The sequence below is a fragment of the Anomaloglossus baeobatrachus genome (assembly GCF_048569485.1).
Source record: "Anomaloglossus baeobatrachus isolate aAnoBae1 chromosome 5 unlocalized genomic scaffold, aAnoBae1.hap1 SUPER_5_unloc_5, whole genome shotgun sequence".
Classification (NCBI taxonomy): Eukaryota; Metazoa; Chordata; class Amphibia; order Anura; family Aromobatidae; genus Anomaloglossus; species Anomaloglossus baeobatrachus.
In genome coordinates, this window is record NW_027441809.1 from 393,708 (window position 1) to 411,761 (window position 18,054).

At 43.4% G+C, this 18,054-nt stretch overlaps 1 protein-coding gene across 1 annotated transcript in view; it reads right to left on the minus strand.

Moving 5' to 3' along the window:
- Nucleotides 1–18,054, minus strand: part of LOC142259270 (uncharacterized) — a 61,449-nt gene that overhangs the window by 12,436 nt on the left and 30,959 nt on the right. Inside the window, 2 exon segments of the mRNA XM_075331749.1 lie at nucleotides 9,930–10,005; nucleotides 16,212–17,661. Of these exon segments, the coding sequence (XP_075187864.1) occupies nucleotides 9,930–10,005; nucleotides 16,212–17,661 (1,526 nt within the window).

Sequence of the window (18,054 nt, forward strand, 5' to 3'; positions counted from 1 at the left end):
CTCGATACCAATGAAAAAGGACTGCGCAGAAATCACCGCTGAGGATTATTGCGGATTCCTTGCTGTTGGACTTGCTGAGGTGAACGTGCTATGTTTCCCAGCTGGAACACTTATGGACGGTTGGCAGGAGCCACCCAGATAGGTTACTATGCAGTTGATGACTGTTCAGGAATTTAAACCGTTATGTGCTCTTAGGGTTATGTTTAGCCCCACTTCCCTCTGTTTGAGAGGAATGTCCTGGTTTACTGTGTATGTTTTTATGTTGTTTGACCTTTTTGTTTTATGCACCTGTTTGGTCTATGCTCATCTATGGGAACTGCTGCAGATGGGTCCGGAGGTCCCCGCTTGCTGCCCCCTGCTGTTACATATGTGTACTCACCCTTATGGCGAAGGAGGTTAATATAGTGGCCTGGAATGTGCGAGGATTGGGTGAAGCCACTAAAAGATGTGCAGTTTTTCTGTTTCTACAGCAGCTTAAGCCAGACATAATATTCTTATCAGAAACGCACTTGGTGAAGGAGCGGCTCCACTTGCTCCACAAAAAATGGATAGCCCATGAGTATCACTCTGTATATACCACACATTCCAGGGGGGTGAGTGTCCTGATACACAGGACAGTGCCGTTTGAGTGTCTTAAAGCTTCTGTGGATCAGGAGGGTAGATTTGTATGTCTTTACTGTGTCCTTCATAATGTGCGCTGTGTTCTAGTTGCAATTTATATTCCGCCGCCATACACAGGGGAACCATTGAAACGTATTCTCAATTTTGTTGCTTCCCTCCCTGAGGTCCCCACCCTATTAGTAGGAGACTATAATAATTACTTGCACCCGTATTGGGATAAGTTACATACAGGGAATATCTCAGTGGGGGCGGCAGCTACATCCCTTGCCAGACTGATGGAGGAGGTGGGATATGTAGATATTTGGCGTATTAGAAACCCGCAGGTCCGGCAGTATTCATGCTATTCTAGTTCTCATCATTCACTGTCCCGGATTGACCTGGCCATTGGAAATGCTCAGCTGCTGCCTTGTGTAGCTTCAGTCACGTACCTGGCCAGGGGGGTGTCTGACCACTCCCCACTACAGGTCCGTCTAAGGCTTGGGGACCCGGACCGGCTGGCGGGGATACCTTGGCGGCTCAACCCTTTTTGGATACAACTGATAGGGGGCACTCTGACTGACACTATACGGGAATATTTTGTGACAAATGACGGTACGGCATCCAAACATATAGTGTGGGACGCAATGAAGGCGTATGTTCGTGGGACATATATTAGGGAAATTTGCACCCGAAAGGCGAAAACAAGAGAGCGCACTAAGTATCTGACGGACACTTTAGGTGATGCAGAACGACTTCTTATATCTAACCCTACAGATGATGCCAAGCGGGACTTAGAGAGGGCACAGAGAGCTCTGAGAGACCATATGACTTCCTTGGCCACTAACAAACGCTTTTTCCTTAAGCAGCGGTACTTTACGGAGGGGGAGAGTGTGGGACATCTCTTGGCTACAATTGCTAGGGCGCAGGAGGGATTGACCTATATCACCAAATTGAAACTTGACACTGGAGAGGAGGTGAGGGACAGCGGGAGGATTGTGGAGGTCATGCAACAGTATTACACCCAATTATACTCCTCTAAATCGCATTATGGGGATGAGGAACTGCGGGACTTTGTGGAGGAGATCACTCTCCCCAGTCTGTCAGATAGTGAGAGAGATTCCCTGAATAGAGATATAGACCTGGAGGAGCTGGAGGAGGCGCTCGGTCAAATCCAAAATGAAAAGGCCCCAGGTGCGGACGGACTCCCGGGTGAATTCTACAAATTATATACCCATCTGCTGCTGCCAAGACTCTTGGATGTGTTCAGAGATGCTGAGGAGAAGGGGTCCCTCCCTGCATCCATGAGGGAGGCTATTATTGTTCTGATTTTAAAACCCGGGAAAGATCCGACCGCGCCTGACTCCTATCGCCCAATCTCGCTGCTTACATTAGATATTAAATTAATCGCTAAAATTCTAGCTAACAGGTTGTCCCGGGTGATCACGTCAGTGATCCACGAGGATCAGACTGGATTCATCCCCAATAAATCTACTTCCATTAATTTGCGACGTTTATTCCTGGGGATACAGCTAAGTTCTGAGGGGAGAAACAAGGAGAGAGCAGTCCTGTCATTAGATGCAGCCAAAGCCTTTGACAGTATTGAATGGAATTTCCTATGGGTAGTTTTGGAGAAATTGGGTCTTGGCTCCAGATTTATTGGCTGGGTCAAATTGTTATATGCCTCTCCGCGGGCCAGGATTCGAGTTAATCGTTGTACCTCCTCGTCTTTTAATTTGGCCAGGGGCACGAGACAGGGCTGTCCTCTCTCTCCATTACTATTTGCAGCGGCAATTGAACCATTGGCGGCTATGCTTCGTGCATCCGCTGGCGTAAAGGGGTTTGAGATAGGCGGTCTGGAGCATAAGGTTTCCCTCTATGCGGACGATTTGTTGCTGTATCTCAGGGAGGTGGGGACATCGGTGGGCCCAGCAATAAATATTATTATAGAATTTGGTAGGCGCTCGGGACTCCTAATAAACTGGAAGAAATCGGCCCTGCTCCCTATAGATCCACTCCCATCTAATTTTAGTACTCTGGGGCTGCCAATTCCGACGGTGGATAAATTTAAATACCTGGGGATTGTGGTTAGTGCCCGACCGCGTGATTACTACTCTCAAAATCTGGAACCAGTGTTGGCTCAGTTTAGGAACAAGATAGATGCCTGGTGTCGACTCCCACTGTCCCTTATTGGCCGTGCTAATCTACTAAAAATGGTACTGATGCCCAAACTTCTGTATCTTCTCCACAACGCCCCAATATGGATCCACTGGAAATTTTTCCGTAAAATCAACACTTTGTTTCGGGAACTCTTGTGGCAAAAGCAGCAGGCTAGAATCCGCCTTGAGACCCTGCAGAGAGGGAAGGAGGATGGGGGTCTGGCAGTCCCCAACCCGTGGGTTTATTATGTTGCGGCACAGATGCAGCACTTCAGGGGGTGGGGAAAGGATGAGGCATATGACGCTGGGGGCAAATTGGTGAGGGGCCTTGCAGAATGGGGACACCCAGTGGCTTTTTTGGATGCAGGATACTTACCCAGAGGAGGAACATTATATCCAACATTATCATTGATGTACAAGGTGTGGGATAGAGGGAAGCAGTTGCTGGGAATATCAGGAATGACTGAGTACTGGCCCTTATGGCATAATCGTGGACTGGCGGAGCTGCAGAGACTCCCGGGTTGGAGAATGTGGGTGAGCAGGGGGGTGCATCAGGTGTCTCAGATTCTTCAGAATAATATACTTAAAAGATTTGACCAGCTTCAAGCTGAGTTTGGGATACCGCACAGTTCCTTTTACCAATACCTGCAACTCCGTCATGCCTATGAGACACAGACACGTCGTATGGACATTAGGATAGAGCGGAATCACACTCTTACTGAATTGTTGACATCTGATCGCTCCTATGGTATTATTTCTAGGTTGTATACAGTGATGTTATCTAGACACCTCGACAAATTCCCTTTGCAGGCTAGAGAGAAGTGGGAGAGGGACCTAGGCCCTATGACAGAGGAACAGTGGGGTGAGGTCCTGTCTCAGACTCCAAGCCTTGCTGTATCTGAAGGCCAACGACTGTCACAGCTATTCCTGTTACATAGAGTATATAGGACACCTAGTCTATTGCATAAGATGGGAGTTAGGATGGATGATCTGTGTCCTAGGTGCGGACAGGAAGGTGCGAATCTGATGCATATGATGTGGTCCTGTGGGAACATTGAAGATTACTGGAGGGCAGTACTAGATTTGGTTAGACAAGTTTTCAATATCCGTCTACAGCCAAGACCTATTATATGTATCCTGGGTCTACTGGAGGGGGGGGTGGACTTGAGTTCGCCGGTAATGGTCGGTATTACACGTCTCTTGTACCAGGCTAGGAAACTGTTGGCCTACCACTGGTTGGACCCAGCGCCTCCGGTCATCGGGGATTTTAGGGAAAGAGTAAACGCTATACTTCGACTGGAGAGAGGAGTATACCTTAAAAGAAATGCATTGAAAAAGTTCTATAAGATCTGGGGGGCATGGTTGGATACCCCAGGCCTTCCCTCCTCGGCGTTACTGCAGGACAGTGCGAGCGACCAGGTCCTTCTCCTTCTGACCGGTTAACAAATTTCCTCAAATAGGGTGATATGCGTACTGCTGGAAGGTGTGTGCATGTATATGTGTGTGCATGTATATGTGTGTGCATGTATATGTGTGTGCGTGCGTGCGTGCGTGCGTGTATATGTGTATATATATATAATGTCATAATGATGCTGGGTAAGCTATACTATGGAGAATATATTGGGAAATAATATGCACTTTGAGACCCATATTGAAATGAGACGTGGACTGCGGGTGCATTGTTTATTATGTTATTTGTGTGGTTTTTCTTATTGACTAAAGGTTTTTTCCCTTTCTGTGATATTTCTATGGAGGGAATTATTTTATGTGTTGTATAATTTTGATGTTAAATAAAAATGAACCTGATTTAAAAAAAAATTGCTGGATGACTGGGGAATAGCCCACTCACCAAACCCTGGTGGCCAGGAGAATCATAGAGGCCCTCCAGACAGGATTAACCCTGAATGGTCAGTAGCTTAGCTGGGACTCCTTCCTGCTTATGGCACCTGCTGACCCTGCTCCTGTGACACGGGATGTCACGTAGCCCCCCTGATGTTCTCGCCTATGGCGAGCGGTTATACACCAGGCACCCTACTCGGGGCAAACCGGTGTTGTTGGAATTTTTTTGTTTTTGTTCCTCTTCTCACAAATGTTCCTTAATTTTTTCTGGAAATTTCTCTCAATTCCTTGCTGGTCTAGCCCCTCTCATCCCTGATGGCGTTCCTAGGAATTCAACCCCCCTGCGGCTCCAATATGAGAATTAAGATATTGTCTATTAATGTGAACGGACTCAACTCCCCAGCAAAAAGGTCAATGATGTGGAGAGAGGTGAAGGCATCTAACTGTGATATAGCGTGCATTCAGGAGACCCACCTTCTTTCCACAGATAATAAACGGCTACTTCATCCAAGGTTCCAACACACCTTTTTTGCTAATGACTCAAAAAAAAGAGGAGGAGTGGCCATTTTAATAAAGAACTCAGTGGCCTTTAAATTGATAAATGTCAGTTATGGACCGGATGGAAGATATATTATTTTGTCTTGTTATATCAACAGCGACCCTTATACCTTGGCAACGGTCTACTCCCCAAATTCATCACAATTGACCTTTGCTAGGAAATTTTTCCAAGCATTCAAAGATACTGCCACAGGGGCGGAAATCATCTGTGGAGACTTTAATATACCTGTAATACGCTCCATGGATTGCTCCAACACCAGCATCCCACATGCTAAGGAACTTAAGCATCTCATCAATGAATTCCATTTTCATGACATCTGGAGATATTTGCACGCATCAGAAAGAGACTATACATTCTTCTCTTCCAGGCATCGCTCATACAGTAGAATTGATTTTTTTTTGGTCGACAGCAAATCTATAAGTAATTGTGTGGCAGCTGATATTGGTTTAATTACTTGGACAGATCATGCGCCGATCTCTTTGTCTGTTCAGGGTAGCTTTAATGTTCAAAATTCCCCTAGGTGGAGACTGAATACCAGCTTGCTTGGTAGGCAGAAGGTACATGATGAAGTAGAGTCAGTGTTAACAGAATATTTTAAACTTAATAATAATGGGGAAATTTCTGACGAGACCCTGTGGGCTGCTCATAAAGCAGTAGTCAGAGGGCAGCTCATAAAAATAGCCTCCATCCAAAAAAGGGAAAAAGACGCAGATATTAAATATATATTAACCCGTATTCGTCACCTTGAATCCCTGAATAAAGCCAAAGCATCCCCTAAATTGACTAAAGAAATTGTAACCCATAGATTCCAACTAAGATCCCTACTCCTGCAAAAATACGAACATAATCTTAAAAAAAATAGATCGACATTTTATGCTATGGGGGATAGAGCGGGGTCCTTATTGGCAAGAAGGACGAAAAAACGTGAGATCCAATCTAAAATAGAATTCCTGAGGGACCCAAACGGAACAATCACTAGACATCCCATTGAAATAGCAGAAGCATTTGCGAAATACTATGAGGCCCTGTATAATCTAAAATATGATTCCAATACGTCACAGCCGACTCAAGTGGATATACAGGGTTTCCTAGACACCCTGGATCTTCCCCGGGTCTCAGATGAGCAATTAGAGGAACTTAATCTTCCCTTTACTACACATGAAATCCTAGGTGCCATCAAAATGACTAAGTCTAACTCTGCCCCGGGCCCCGATGGGCTGCCATACGAATATTACAAACAATTTACATCCACTCTGTCCCCCTTTATGTCAAAAACCTTAAATTTTTGGCAAAATAAAGGGTCAATTTCCCCAGACAACTTAGAAGCGATTATTATCATGCTACCCAAGCCAGGGAAACTTGCAGACACCCCGGGTAATTTTAGGCCCATTTCACTCCTAAATTGTGATGTTAAAATTTATGCCAAACTAGTGGCAGATAGACTTCATAAAGTGATCCCGACCTTAGTGGCTCCAGACCAAGTTGGGTTTGTGACAGGGAGGCAATCTAAGGATGGCACCAGACGGATGCTTGACTTGATTGGACTGGTGGAGAAATCGGGTGAACCCAGTGCATTCCTGTCTCTTGATGCTGAAAAACCCTTTGACAGGGTGCACTGGGGATACCTGGAGAGAGTTCTAACAAAATTCGGGTTCTTGGGGAAAATCAAGTCATCCATTCTAGCCCTCTACTCTTACCCAAATGCGTCAGTGTTGGCATCGGGGTTTCTGTCATCTAAATTTCAAATAAGTAATGGCACCCGCCAGGGGTGTCCATTGTCTCCCGCTATTTTTGCTTTAGTGGTAGAACCTCTGGCGGAAGCAATACGAAAAAACATAGCCATTTCTGGTATAAGAGTTGGGGAATTTGAACATAAACTTGGTTTATACGCAGACGATGTGATAATTTCCTGTTCTAACCTTGCAGTGTCGATTCCAGCAGTGGTGAAGACATTATCAAACTTTTCTAAAGTGTCGTATTATAAGCTTAATGCGAAGTCTTTGATACTGCCGTTTAATGTACCGGTGGAGGCCAGGAGTGCGCTGGAGGGGGCCTTTCAATTCAAATGGTGCGACAGGGGGATACCTTATTTGGGTATTAAGCTGACACCATCGCAGATGTTAATTAAAGAAAATTTGGAACCTCTGATCCAAAATTTAGAAAAGGAATTGGGAAGGTATGAAAAAATATCATTGTCCTGGATGGCCAGGATACAGTCCTTTAAAATGGTTTTCTTACCCAAAATATTGTATGTGCTCAGATGCCTTCCCATCAAAATTTCTCACAAAACCCTGATGAAACTTCAATCGTTGACTAACAAATTTGTCTGGGGTAATAAAAGGGCTAGGGTCGCAGGTAAAGTGTTATACCCCCCATATGACTTAGGGGGATTGGGCACCCCAAACATATCGGCATATTATAAAGCCTTACTAATTGAATCACTAAAGGAATGGTGGCGTCCAGGTAATTCACATAGATGGGCTCAGATTGAAAATTTCCTGTCCCGCCAGGGCTCGGTCAGAAGAATGATGGAAGCAGAATATTTGAGCCGTTCACGGTTCTCCCCGTGTGTTCCCACCATGTCAGCCTCCCTGGAGGTCTGGCGAAATGACTTGATTCATAAGATTCAGATTCCTCTTTCAGAGATTTCCCTCAAGTCGTTGGAATCTCAAATCCCCTTTTTGAATCTGGCCAGGTGGGAGGGATCGGGCATTACAGTGCTGGCGGATCTATACTCTGATTTGGGTGTTAACCCCTTTAATGAAATAGTACGGGAACACCCCTCTTTAAAGGGCTGTTTCTATCAACACATCCAAATTAGTCATTTTCTGGCCTCTAAATTTCCTCCAAAGTCAAAGCCTCTGTTACCTACAACAAAAGCTTTGGTATTTAAAAAGATAATTAAATCCAAAGGTATCTCCTCGACATACAAATGGCTCAATAACCCCCCCCCCCGAAGAGCAAAAATCTCCTTATATGAATAAATGGGACGTGGAGTTGAGTGTCTCTACCTCTCCTTCAAACTGGCACTCGGCATCAGCAAATATCCAAAAATATTCCAAGTGTATAAATCATCTGGAGCAACTGAAAAAAGTACACCTGCGATGGTATCGGTCCCCAGCCAACTTAGCACAGTTCCTCCCAAATAATTCGCCACATTTTTGTAAGGGCTGCCTCCAAAGGGGTACTCTTGGTCACTGCTGGTGGGCTTGTCCCAAGGTTTTCTCGTTCTGGTTGGAGGTGTTTGGCCTGATGGGTGAGCTGACAGGCAATCCTATTAATCCTAATCCAGTTCTGGCAGTGCTAAACGTGGGTATAGAGGAGTTCTCTTGGGAATCCAGGGGTTTATTAGTTCACATTCTAGTAGCTGCCAGATATTGCATAAGTTTGCACTGGAAATCCCCAAAGACGCCTACATTAGTTGAACTATATAACCGAATTAATCTCCAATGCCAATACGAGTTCTGTCTGGCTCACTCCATCCGCGCCAAAAACAAAATACTTCAGATTTGGGACACGTGGCTAAACTCTGTATATGCATCCCCTGTCAGGCATCTGTCTCCAGGGCAAACTGTTGATAATTAAAAATGGGTCAAATAGGGTCAAAGAGAGTGTTACGCAGGGAGTTCACCCATACCACATGTCAATATTCAAGGTGTTTAAATCTCTGTTGTTGTTACTGCTCGGGCTACCCCGAAACGCCATCCAATTCCCTCCCTCCCCCCTCCCCCTCCCTGGTTGCTTCCTTGCAACCATCCATGGTTCTCCCCCTCTCCCCCACCTCTCTCTCCCCTCCCTTTTCTTATCTTCCTTTCTTACTCTCTGGTTCTGGTTGTTTGGATCCCTCGTTTTGAGGATTAAAGAGTAAATTGGTAGGTTGACTCTATACGTATTGGGTATTGATTAACCTAAAAAAAGTTGCAACTTGCATCAGACATGATTGGTGGTGGTGTGACAGGAAATGTGAATCATAATCAAAGGTGATACTACCACATGTTACAGCGTTGTTTTCTTTGTGTATTATTGCCAATGATACCTGAATTTCTCCTTTTTGTAATGTAACTTCCTACAATAAAAATTGATTGGATTAAATATATGTTTATACGCCTTCCTCGTTATGAGGAAGCAACGATCCCTCTCCGCCTGCTCCGCTTCTCCCCTATATAACTCCCGGGTTTTTGCTCTCAGCGACTGGTCACAGTGGGCCCCTCAATCAGAGGCAACTGCCTCTAACCCTTACAAAATATGCATAACTGGGTTGTTTCGGGACGCATGTGACCGGCCCCCGCAGCCCGACCATCAGCAATAAATTTTACCAACATAACTGTGCTAAAGTTCAATCATTCAAAGCCTCATTCACTACTGCTCCATTTCCTCCCTTCTCAGCCTTCTCCTCGGGTCTCTGTGTCGTTGTGGCTGCGGGCGATTCGGACCATTTTCTTGCAGACCCGATGGTAACTCCAGCCACTCTGTTATCTGGACCTGCGGTAGATTCAATGCTGCCGTAAAGTCCTGGAGGCCTCTGGGATGGGTAAGCATATGCATCCGGCCCTCTCGGTGCACTCTCAGGCAAAAGGGAAGCCCCATGTGTATGGTATATTACGTTATCTGATGATGTCCAGCAATGGCTTTAGGGCCTTTCTTTTCTGTAGGGTCCATCTCGATAAATACGGAAGAATTTGCAGGCGGGTTCCCTGAAAACAGACATCTCCCGCCGCCCGAGCTTGAGTCATTATTGAGTACTTCACATGGTATCTGTGGACTCTACAGATTACATCTCGTGGAAAGTTTGGATTCACAGATTTAGGACCCAAGGCTCTGTGGGCTCTATCCAGCTCCAGATGAGTTTCTCTGGGGGAACCGAGCAGGGGGTTGAAAATTTCTTTAAGTGTTACATGCGGCTCTCCCGGGGACACCGATTCTGGGAGCCCTCTGATTCTTATGTTGTTTCTTCTTCCCATTCTCAGCGTCGTCTATCATGTCCGCCAAGTAGTGGAGTTGAAAAGAGTGAATAGACATGTCCTCTTTTTGTGTTGTAATTTGTGCAATGTGGATGCAGCGGCCTCAACTGCTGTTACTCTTTCACCTCAATATTGGACCTCATCTTTCAGCACTGTAAATTCAGCTTTATAGGAACTTTCCAGTCTTTCAACGTATTGCTCCATGTCATATTTAGTTGGGATGTTCCTGATATGAGCAGCTAGGCTTTGGCTATCCATGGCCAGTATGTGACCCCCTTGGGCTGCCCTGTTGTTGTCTGTCTCAGCCTCTGAGTTTTGATGCAATGGGGGGAGCTCCCTACTTGTAGTTGTACTGGTACTTGGCATTAGTGTGGCTTCAGATTTCTGCCCCGAGTCGTTGTGGGCATCCATGCAGGGTAAATTAGGGTGTGAGGGGGGGGCTTTGTTGGAGAGAGCTGCGTGGTTTGCTGGCTGCTCCTTCGTTCCCCCTTCCCCCATCATGTCTCCGCTCTCAGCGGTTATCTCCCTCTGCGTGACCTCTCCTGCCTCCCAGGCCCCTTCAGTATCCTTGCTTAATGTCAGTGTGTGTGGCTGCTCTGTCTGTCTCCTGCTGCATGATTCATTTGACCCCTGCTCCCACCCTGAAAGGAACTCTCGTTCATGAGGTGTCTGTGGTGTTATCAGCGGTGCCTTCTCTGAACTCACGGCGCCATCTTTCCTCCACGTGGGTGCTGATTCACTGCCTCTCAGAGTTCCCTGCATCTCCTGAGTCACTCTGCCGGAGGTCTGTGAGGCTGTGCTGGGCGTCGCTCCTGCCGTCTGCCTGTTTGCAGCACTACTCATGGATATGCGTGGGTGGAAGGATTCTGAGGCTGCTGCACGGTCCTCCATGCTGGCCTGACTGGGGCCTGTCAAGTACCGGATTATATCTCCCGTTGTCACTGCGGGCGGTCTCACGTTCGCTGCCTTTGGTCTCTGTCTCTTCCTGACTCCCATGGGCTGGTTTAGGGTTTGTTTATTGCTCCGTTTCTCAGATTATTCTTGGCTCGGGTCTGGAGCAGAGTTCACACGCGTCTTATCTCCATCATGGCCAGGCCACGCCCCCCCTGTCTCCAGTTTTTGAGTGACGATATTCTTTTATGAACTTACCTGCATAATCTATGTGTCAGTCTATCTGATAATCTGTTTTTGATAAAGGCCAGGGGCCGAAACATCAAAACGGTTTTCAGACTTTGTCACACCAACTATATTGAATAAAACCAAAAATTATTATTCACCTTTTTTCTCTGTTTTCCTTATTGGGGCTCTATGAGTGCCGGAATTCTTTTTCTAATTTGTTATATATTTTTCTCCTGAGCACCTAATTGGTGATGCAAGGTTATACTCTTACATTTTGGCATACGTACAGAGGCCAAAGGTGGGAAGTGCTTAGCGGAAGCTGCGGATCTTTTACACAGGCTGCGGAGTATAAATACTTTTTTGGAGTAAAGTTATTACAATTGTAAAATCATAATCAACAGGTTTGGTTGGAGACACTAAGGTTTTATATAAGGGAATATAGAAGAACTGACACTGGACACACGTGGGAAAACTGTGGTAGGACGATTATTGTTTCTTACACATAAATTGATAACATTTAGATGGATTCAGACGACTCCGACAAAACGTGATTAATAAAGTCATTACTACAGGATGGTATGAGAAGGGGATTTATTCTAAAAGAAACGCTGGAGCCAATAAAAGAGAGAATCTGGGTCCCGGGGCTGGAGACTTCGGGCTTCCAGCGTGTCAGTACAAGACGGGGGTCTTTGTCTCTGAAGCTTCTCTAATCGGTAAAATGAGACTCCCTGATCTTATTCATATAAAAAGCATCTGAGTAACATAGAAACTGCCTAAATATGAGGAGCTTGTCAGATCTATAAGTCATTGTATAAAGAGCTATGGTGACAGCGTTATTCTTCTGTATAACCTGTATAACATATGTGATGTCGCTGTAGCCCTAATATTTCTGTACATGACGTCTCTGCATAGATAATCTTACACCAGCATTCCGGATTGAAAAAAGGTGGAAGTGGAAGGGGGTGGGAGGCATTTTGTTGTCATTTCTCTTAAAAAAATGAATTATCTAATTAGAAAACAAAAAGATATGTTACTTCTTTCCACCATATTCTATGTGCAGTCAAATCTAAATTAGGGTTTAAAAATGTAACATTATATAAGGTTTAATCAAGGACCTCAAATGGAAAAGTAAACAGCCGAGGAAAGGAAGGAGAAGGACCAGTTTATATTGTCTAAATAAAATGACGAGAGTATAGGCTTTAACCTCTGCTTTAGCAAGAAGAAAGTGTGGGAAGAAATGACAAACATTAGTTTAGATACTGAGACTTTATTGGAAAACATTTTTGAGTGTCAGGTTATAGGGCAATTTATTAAGTATTTACAATCAAAGTCCACTTAGAAAATATAATATGTGTATTGGGGAATAGAGAAGGGGGTCAGTTCCCGATGATTATGAAAAAACTACTAAACTTAGCGGAAAGTAATTATAAAAACTCGATCACATCAGATGTTCCCACAAAGAAGGAATGGATCGTAGATGGAAATAGTAATTTGTAATATGAGCATGTTTATTATTGTAGTATAGAGAAGTTACAGACATTGTTCAGACATGGAGATTATGCGCTGAAAGTAACTGTAATGAAGGGCGGATCGCTGAGATTGGGAGTTAGGAAGACGAGGGAGGAGGGATGTTGGGTATTTTGGGGGGGAAGGGTGTCTTGCTAAATTCTCCTAAAAAGGGGCTGAAAGCCCGTACTTACGAAGCGCTCACTGATATCCTAATCAGGCACGAATACTAAGATTCTTTATAGCAAGATATTATTTATTTTAATAGCACATGAATAATCAATGGTACATAGGCATTAGCATTACTTTATAGTCATAGAATCTTATACAATAACAGAAATATGCATCAACATTACCGTATGTTGTAGCACTCCTTCCTCATTGGAGGGACTCGATTAGTGAGAAGGAAGACAACCCGGCCTCTGCATCACAGGCGCAGTGCGTCTACTTGAGCGTCCTGGAAATGTCCCTATCTCACTGAGCGAGCCCTGTATTTTTATACCAAACTTTGTACATTGTGGTCGTCATGTGCACTGAGTATTGCAATTGGTGACGAGCATGTGATTGCTGAGTCATGGTCATGTAACCTGACCATACACTGCTGTGGGCACCAGTAGCTTTCTACACATGTTGCTAGCTGACCACTGGTTTCCTGCATATGTTGCAATGAGCCGTGAATTTTACATTGCTAGTTTCCTACACATGTTGCAAACTAACCACTGGTTTCCTGCACATGTTGAACTGTAAGTGTTCCTTCCTCATAATAGTGGTTTGTTCAAGACCTACTAACACGTACACTTTATCATGGTGAAATCGGGTCAATCAGAGGACACCTCTCTGATACTGAGTTTGGATGGATCAATAAGACTTGTGATCACTATCTTTTGATTATGATTCCTATCTAAACACACTAATTCTTCAGTCATATCACATTGGTATCACAAGGGATGTAATAACTCTTGTCCATATAATGAATATATAAATATATAGCAAGTGAAATGTTGAATACACATGGAATATTGCTTTTTATTTGATTTTTAGAAAACAGACATCTATTAGTAACTGTATATATTATAATTCTAATGTAACTTCCCTTTCTTCTTTACTTTCTTGCCTTTACTTTTTAACTCTTGTGTTTTCTTCAGTTTTCCATATATAGTGCTGCTCATAATTATTAGCAGCTTTTCATTTTTTTCATAGACTGTACAATATCTTCAGAAATAATGCAATAAATGGAAATGTACCAAAGTTCTATCCTCAGGATTAGTGGTCCAAAGTAATACAACAACAAAACATTGTTTGTCACTTACATGTTGCAATTTCAAAGAAGAAACAGAATAAACAGCATGTGCAGCAATAAAGGAACCCAATTAATACTTGGCTGCATCCCTAATTAATACTTGGTTGCACCCCTAATTAATACTTAGTTGTACATCCTTTGGCATTGATGACAGCCTCCATGCATTTCTTGTAGCCATCTATAAGCTTCTTGCACTTCTCCTCTGGTATTTTCTCCCACTCTTGCTTTGCAGTTTGGTCAAGCTCTTGAGTGGTAGGCCGGCTTTGCACATTACGACATCGCATGCCGATGCTGCGATGTCGAGTGTGATAGTCCCTGCCCCCGTCGTACGTGCAATATCTTGTGATTGCTGGCATAGCGAACATTGTCGCTATGCCAGCTTCACATGCACTCACCTGTCCTGCGACGTCGCTCTGGCCGGCGAACCGCCTCCTTACTAAGGGGGCGGGCCGTGCGGCGTCACAGCGACGTCACATGGCAGGCGGCCAATAGCAGCGGAGATGAGCAGGATGTAAACATCCCGCCCACCTCCTTCCTTCTCATAGCAGCCGGGACGCAGGTAAGGTGATGTTCCTCGCTCCTGCAGCTTTACACTCAGCGATGTGTGCAGCCGCAGGAACGAGGAACAACATCGTACCTGTCGCTGCACCGGCATTATGGAAATGTCGGAGACTACACCGATGATACGAGAACGACGCTTTTGCGTATCAAAAAGGTTTTACACACTACGACATCGCAAGTGACGCCGGATATGCGTCATTTTCGATTTGACCCCAACATGTGCAAAGCCGGCCTTAGTGTTCTTTTTCCCAATGACAGATTTCAGTTCACTCCAAAGATTTTCAATGGGATTGAGGTCAGGACTCATTGCTTGCTATTTTAAAACAGTCTATTTTTTTCTTTTTCAACCATTCCTGTGTACTTTTGATTGTATGCTTTGGGTCAATGTCTTGCTGGAAGGCCCAATTTTTCTTACACTGGGTAGGACATTTTGGTCTAAAATCTCTAATTTTCTGATTTCATGATTTTTGTGATACGGTCCAGGCCTCCAGTACCATACGCAACAAGACAACCCCACAGCATTATGGATTTTTGACCATGCTTAGTGGTGAGTAGCGTATTTTCCTTAAAAGCATTATTGCGCCATCTGTAAAACTGTTGCTTTGCAATGTTGAAATCATCTATCCACAGAACATTTTCCCAGAAGGAGTGTAGTTTGTCAATATAATCTTTGGCATGGATCAGTCTTTCCTTTTTATGGTTTTTCTTCAGCAATGTTTTCTTCCTTGGCCTTCGCCCATAAAGCTCTGCTTTGTTTAATGTGCAGCGTATGGTGTTTGTGGAAACCATTATCTCAGACTGTTCCAGGTTGGCCTTCCGGTCTTTGGATGTTTTTCATCATTCGCACCAACCTTCGAAAATATCGCTTGCAAATTTTCCTCTTTTCCCCACATCCAGGGATGCTCTTGATGGTTCTATGCTTGGCAACCGTCTTAATAAGATTGTGCACTTTTGAAACTGGGATACCAAGGTCTTTGGAGATTACCTTACACCCTTTGGATGTCTTGTTTTTGCTAATAATAGCTGTTCTGATGTCCTTAGATAGCTCCTTTTTCTTCGCCATTGTAACAAAGGAACAGGGCCTAACATGTGACTTTTTTAAAGCATTGAAGTCATCATTCATTGGCTAATTCATGACAAATGGGCACTGACAATTTATCACAGTGGACTCTCATTTGTAATTTACAACATGCGAGTCAAAATGTGTTTCCCTACAAATTTAATGTAAAGAGTGCAGAGATACCAGTGTCACAGCAAGCTTTAGGTTTTTTTGATTTTTTCCTTCCCATTGTTTTTTTGTTTTAAATTGTTTATCATTTTCTCTTTTATAGTTGACACAAGTGCGCTATACAAAAAAAATGTTTTACTTGATTATTTTTTTCAGGAGATATTCGACATTATGTACTGAAACTTCCTGGGTGCCAATAACGATGAGCAGGACTATATGTGGTTTCTTCCGATGTGAATTTTTCTTTCTGGTCAAATTATAATTTTCAAGTAAAACATTTCTCACCTTCTAGGTATCATAATGGCTTCTACCCTTGTGAGTTTTGTGATGTTTAAAATGATGCCATTTGTGGGTAAAATATTTTCCTCATTTTGAACACAACGATTTCTTTTCTTTGTGAATTCTTTGATGTTTAGCAAGATTTGATTTATCTGCAAAACATTTCCCACATTCTGAGCATGAATATGGCTTCTCCCCTGTGTGAGTTCTCTGATGTTTAACAAGACTTGATTTATATGAAAAATATTTCCCACATGCTGAACATGAAAAGGGTTTCTCCCCTGTGTGAATTCTTTCGTGTTGAGCAAAACCTGATTGACCTGAAAAATATTTCCCGCACTCTGAACATGAATATGGCTTCTCCCCTGTGTGAGTTCTCTGATGTATAACAAGACTTGATTTATGTACAAAACATCTACCACATTCTGAACATGAAAAGAGAGTCTCCCCTGTGTGAATTCTTTTGTGTCTAGCAAAACCTGATTGCTCTGCAAAACATTTCCCACATTCTGAACATGAATATGGCTTCGCTCCTGTGTGAGTTCTCTGATGTATAACAAGACTTGATTTATTTGAAAAATATTTCCAGCATTCTGAACATGAAAAGGGTTTTTCTCCTGTGTGAATTCTTTCATGTTTAACAAGACTTGAATGACCAGCAAAACATTGCCCACATTCTGAACATGAGTATGGCTTCTCTCCTGTGTGAGTTCTCTGATGTATAACAAGACTTGATTTACGTACAAAACACCTGCCACATTCTGAACATGAAAATGGCTTATCCCCTGTGTGCGTTTTCCTGTGTTCAACAAGATGTGATTTTTTGTTAAACCATTTCCCACATTCTGAACATGAATATGGCTTCGCTCCTGTGTGAGTGCTCTGATGTATAACAAGACTTGATTTATTTGAAAAATATTTCCAGCATTCTGAACATGAAAAGGGTTTCTCTCCTGTGTGAATTCTTTCATGTTTAACAAGACTTGAATGACCAGCAAAACATTGCCCACATTCTGAACATGAATATGGCTTCTCCCCTGTGTGAGTTCTCTGATGTATAACAAGACCTGATTTACGTACAAAACACCTGCCACATTCTGAACATGAAAATGGCTTATCCCCTGTGTGCGTTTTCCTGTGTTCAACAAGATGTGATTTTTTGTTAAACCATTTCCCACATTCTGAACATGAATACGGCTGCTTCCCTGTGTTAGATCTCTGGAACATAACAGACTCTGAAGAAAATCTTTTCTCCCCTGTGTGAATTTTTTTACGGATTTTTCCATATTCTGAAGTTAAAAATGGCTTCTTTGCTGTAAGAGGACTTAGATTTTTAATGCATCTTTTGTGACTTTTATTTTTCTTAATAGTCTGTGATAAATCAGAAGACTGGACTTGTTTAAAAGAATCAGATGATAGATCTTTGCTGTGAAGGGATGATGGTATATCTGGAATAAAGGCATTCACTTCAGTTATATCTTGTATGATATCAAGATCATCTGATTTACAAATTGAAGATGTCAGTTGTGTTTCCAATCTCCTGGTACAGTCATCTGCCAAGAATAATAATTATTTTTAATAATATATACAAATTTAAGGATATTATTTATAAAAATAGCTTGTAATTTCGTTACCGACATCCCCAGGGCCGTGCACCTATTCTTAAAGGGCCAGCGTATCCTGACCTGGAAGTGTCTCTCAACTTATAGCTAAGAGGCAATAGGTATTTAAGGCATCCTCCCCCTTTGGTAGTTGTCTGAGAAACATTGTCTATCTTTAGAGACGCGTTGCTAGTTGTCAGTTGCTGTTCTATTTGCTGAGTCTTATGCTGTGTGTGCGAACATGTGTCTGTATCCTAGTATCCGATGTACCAGGAAAACCTGATGCTTTCATCTATACCAGCTGTACCTACCATACCGGTTGCATCTGTTTATACCAGCTGTATC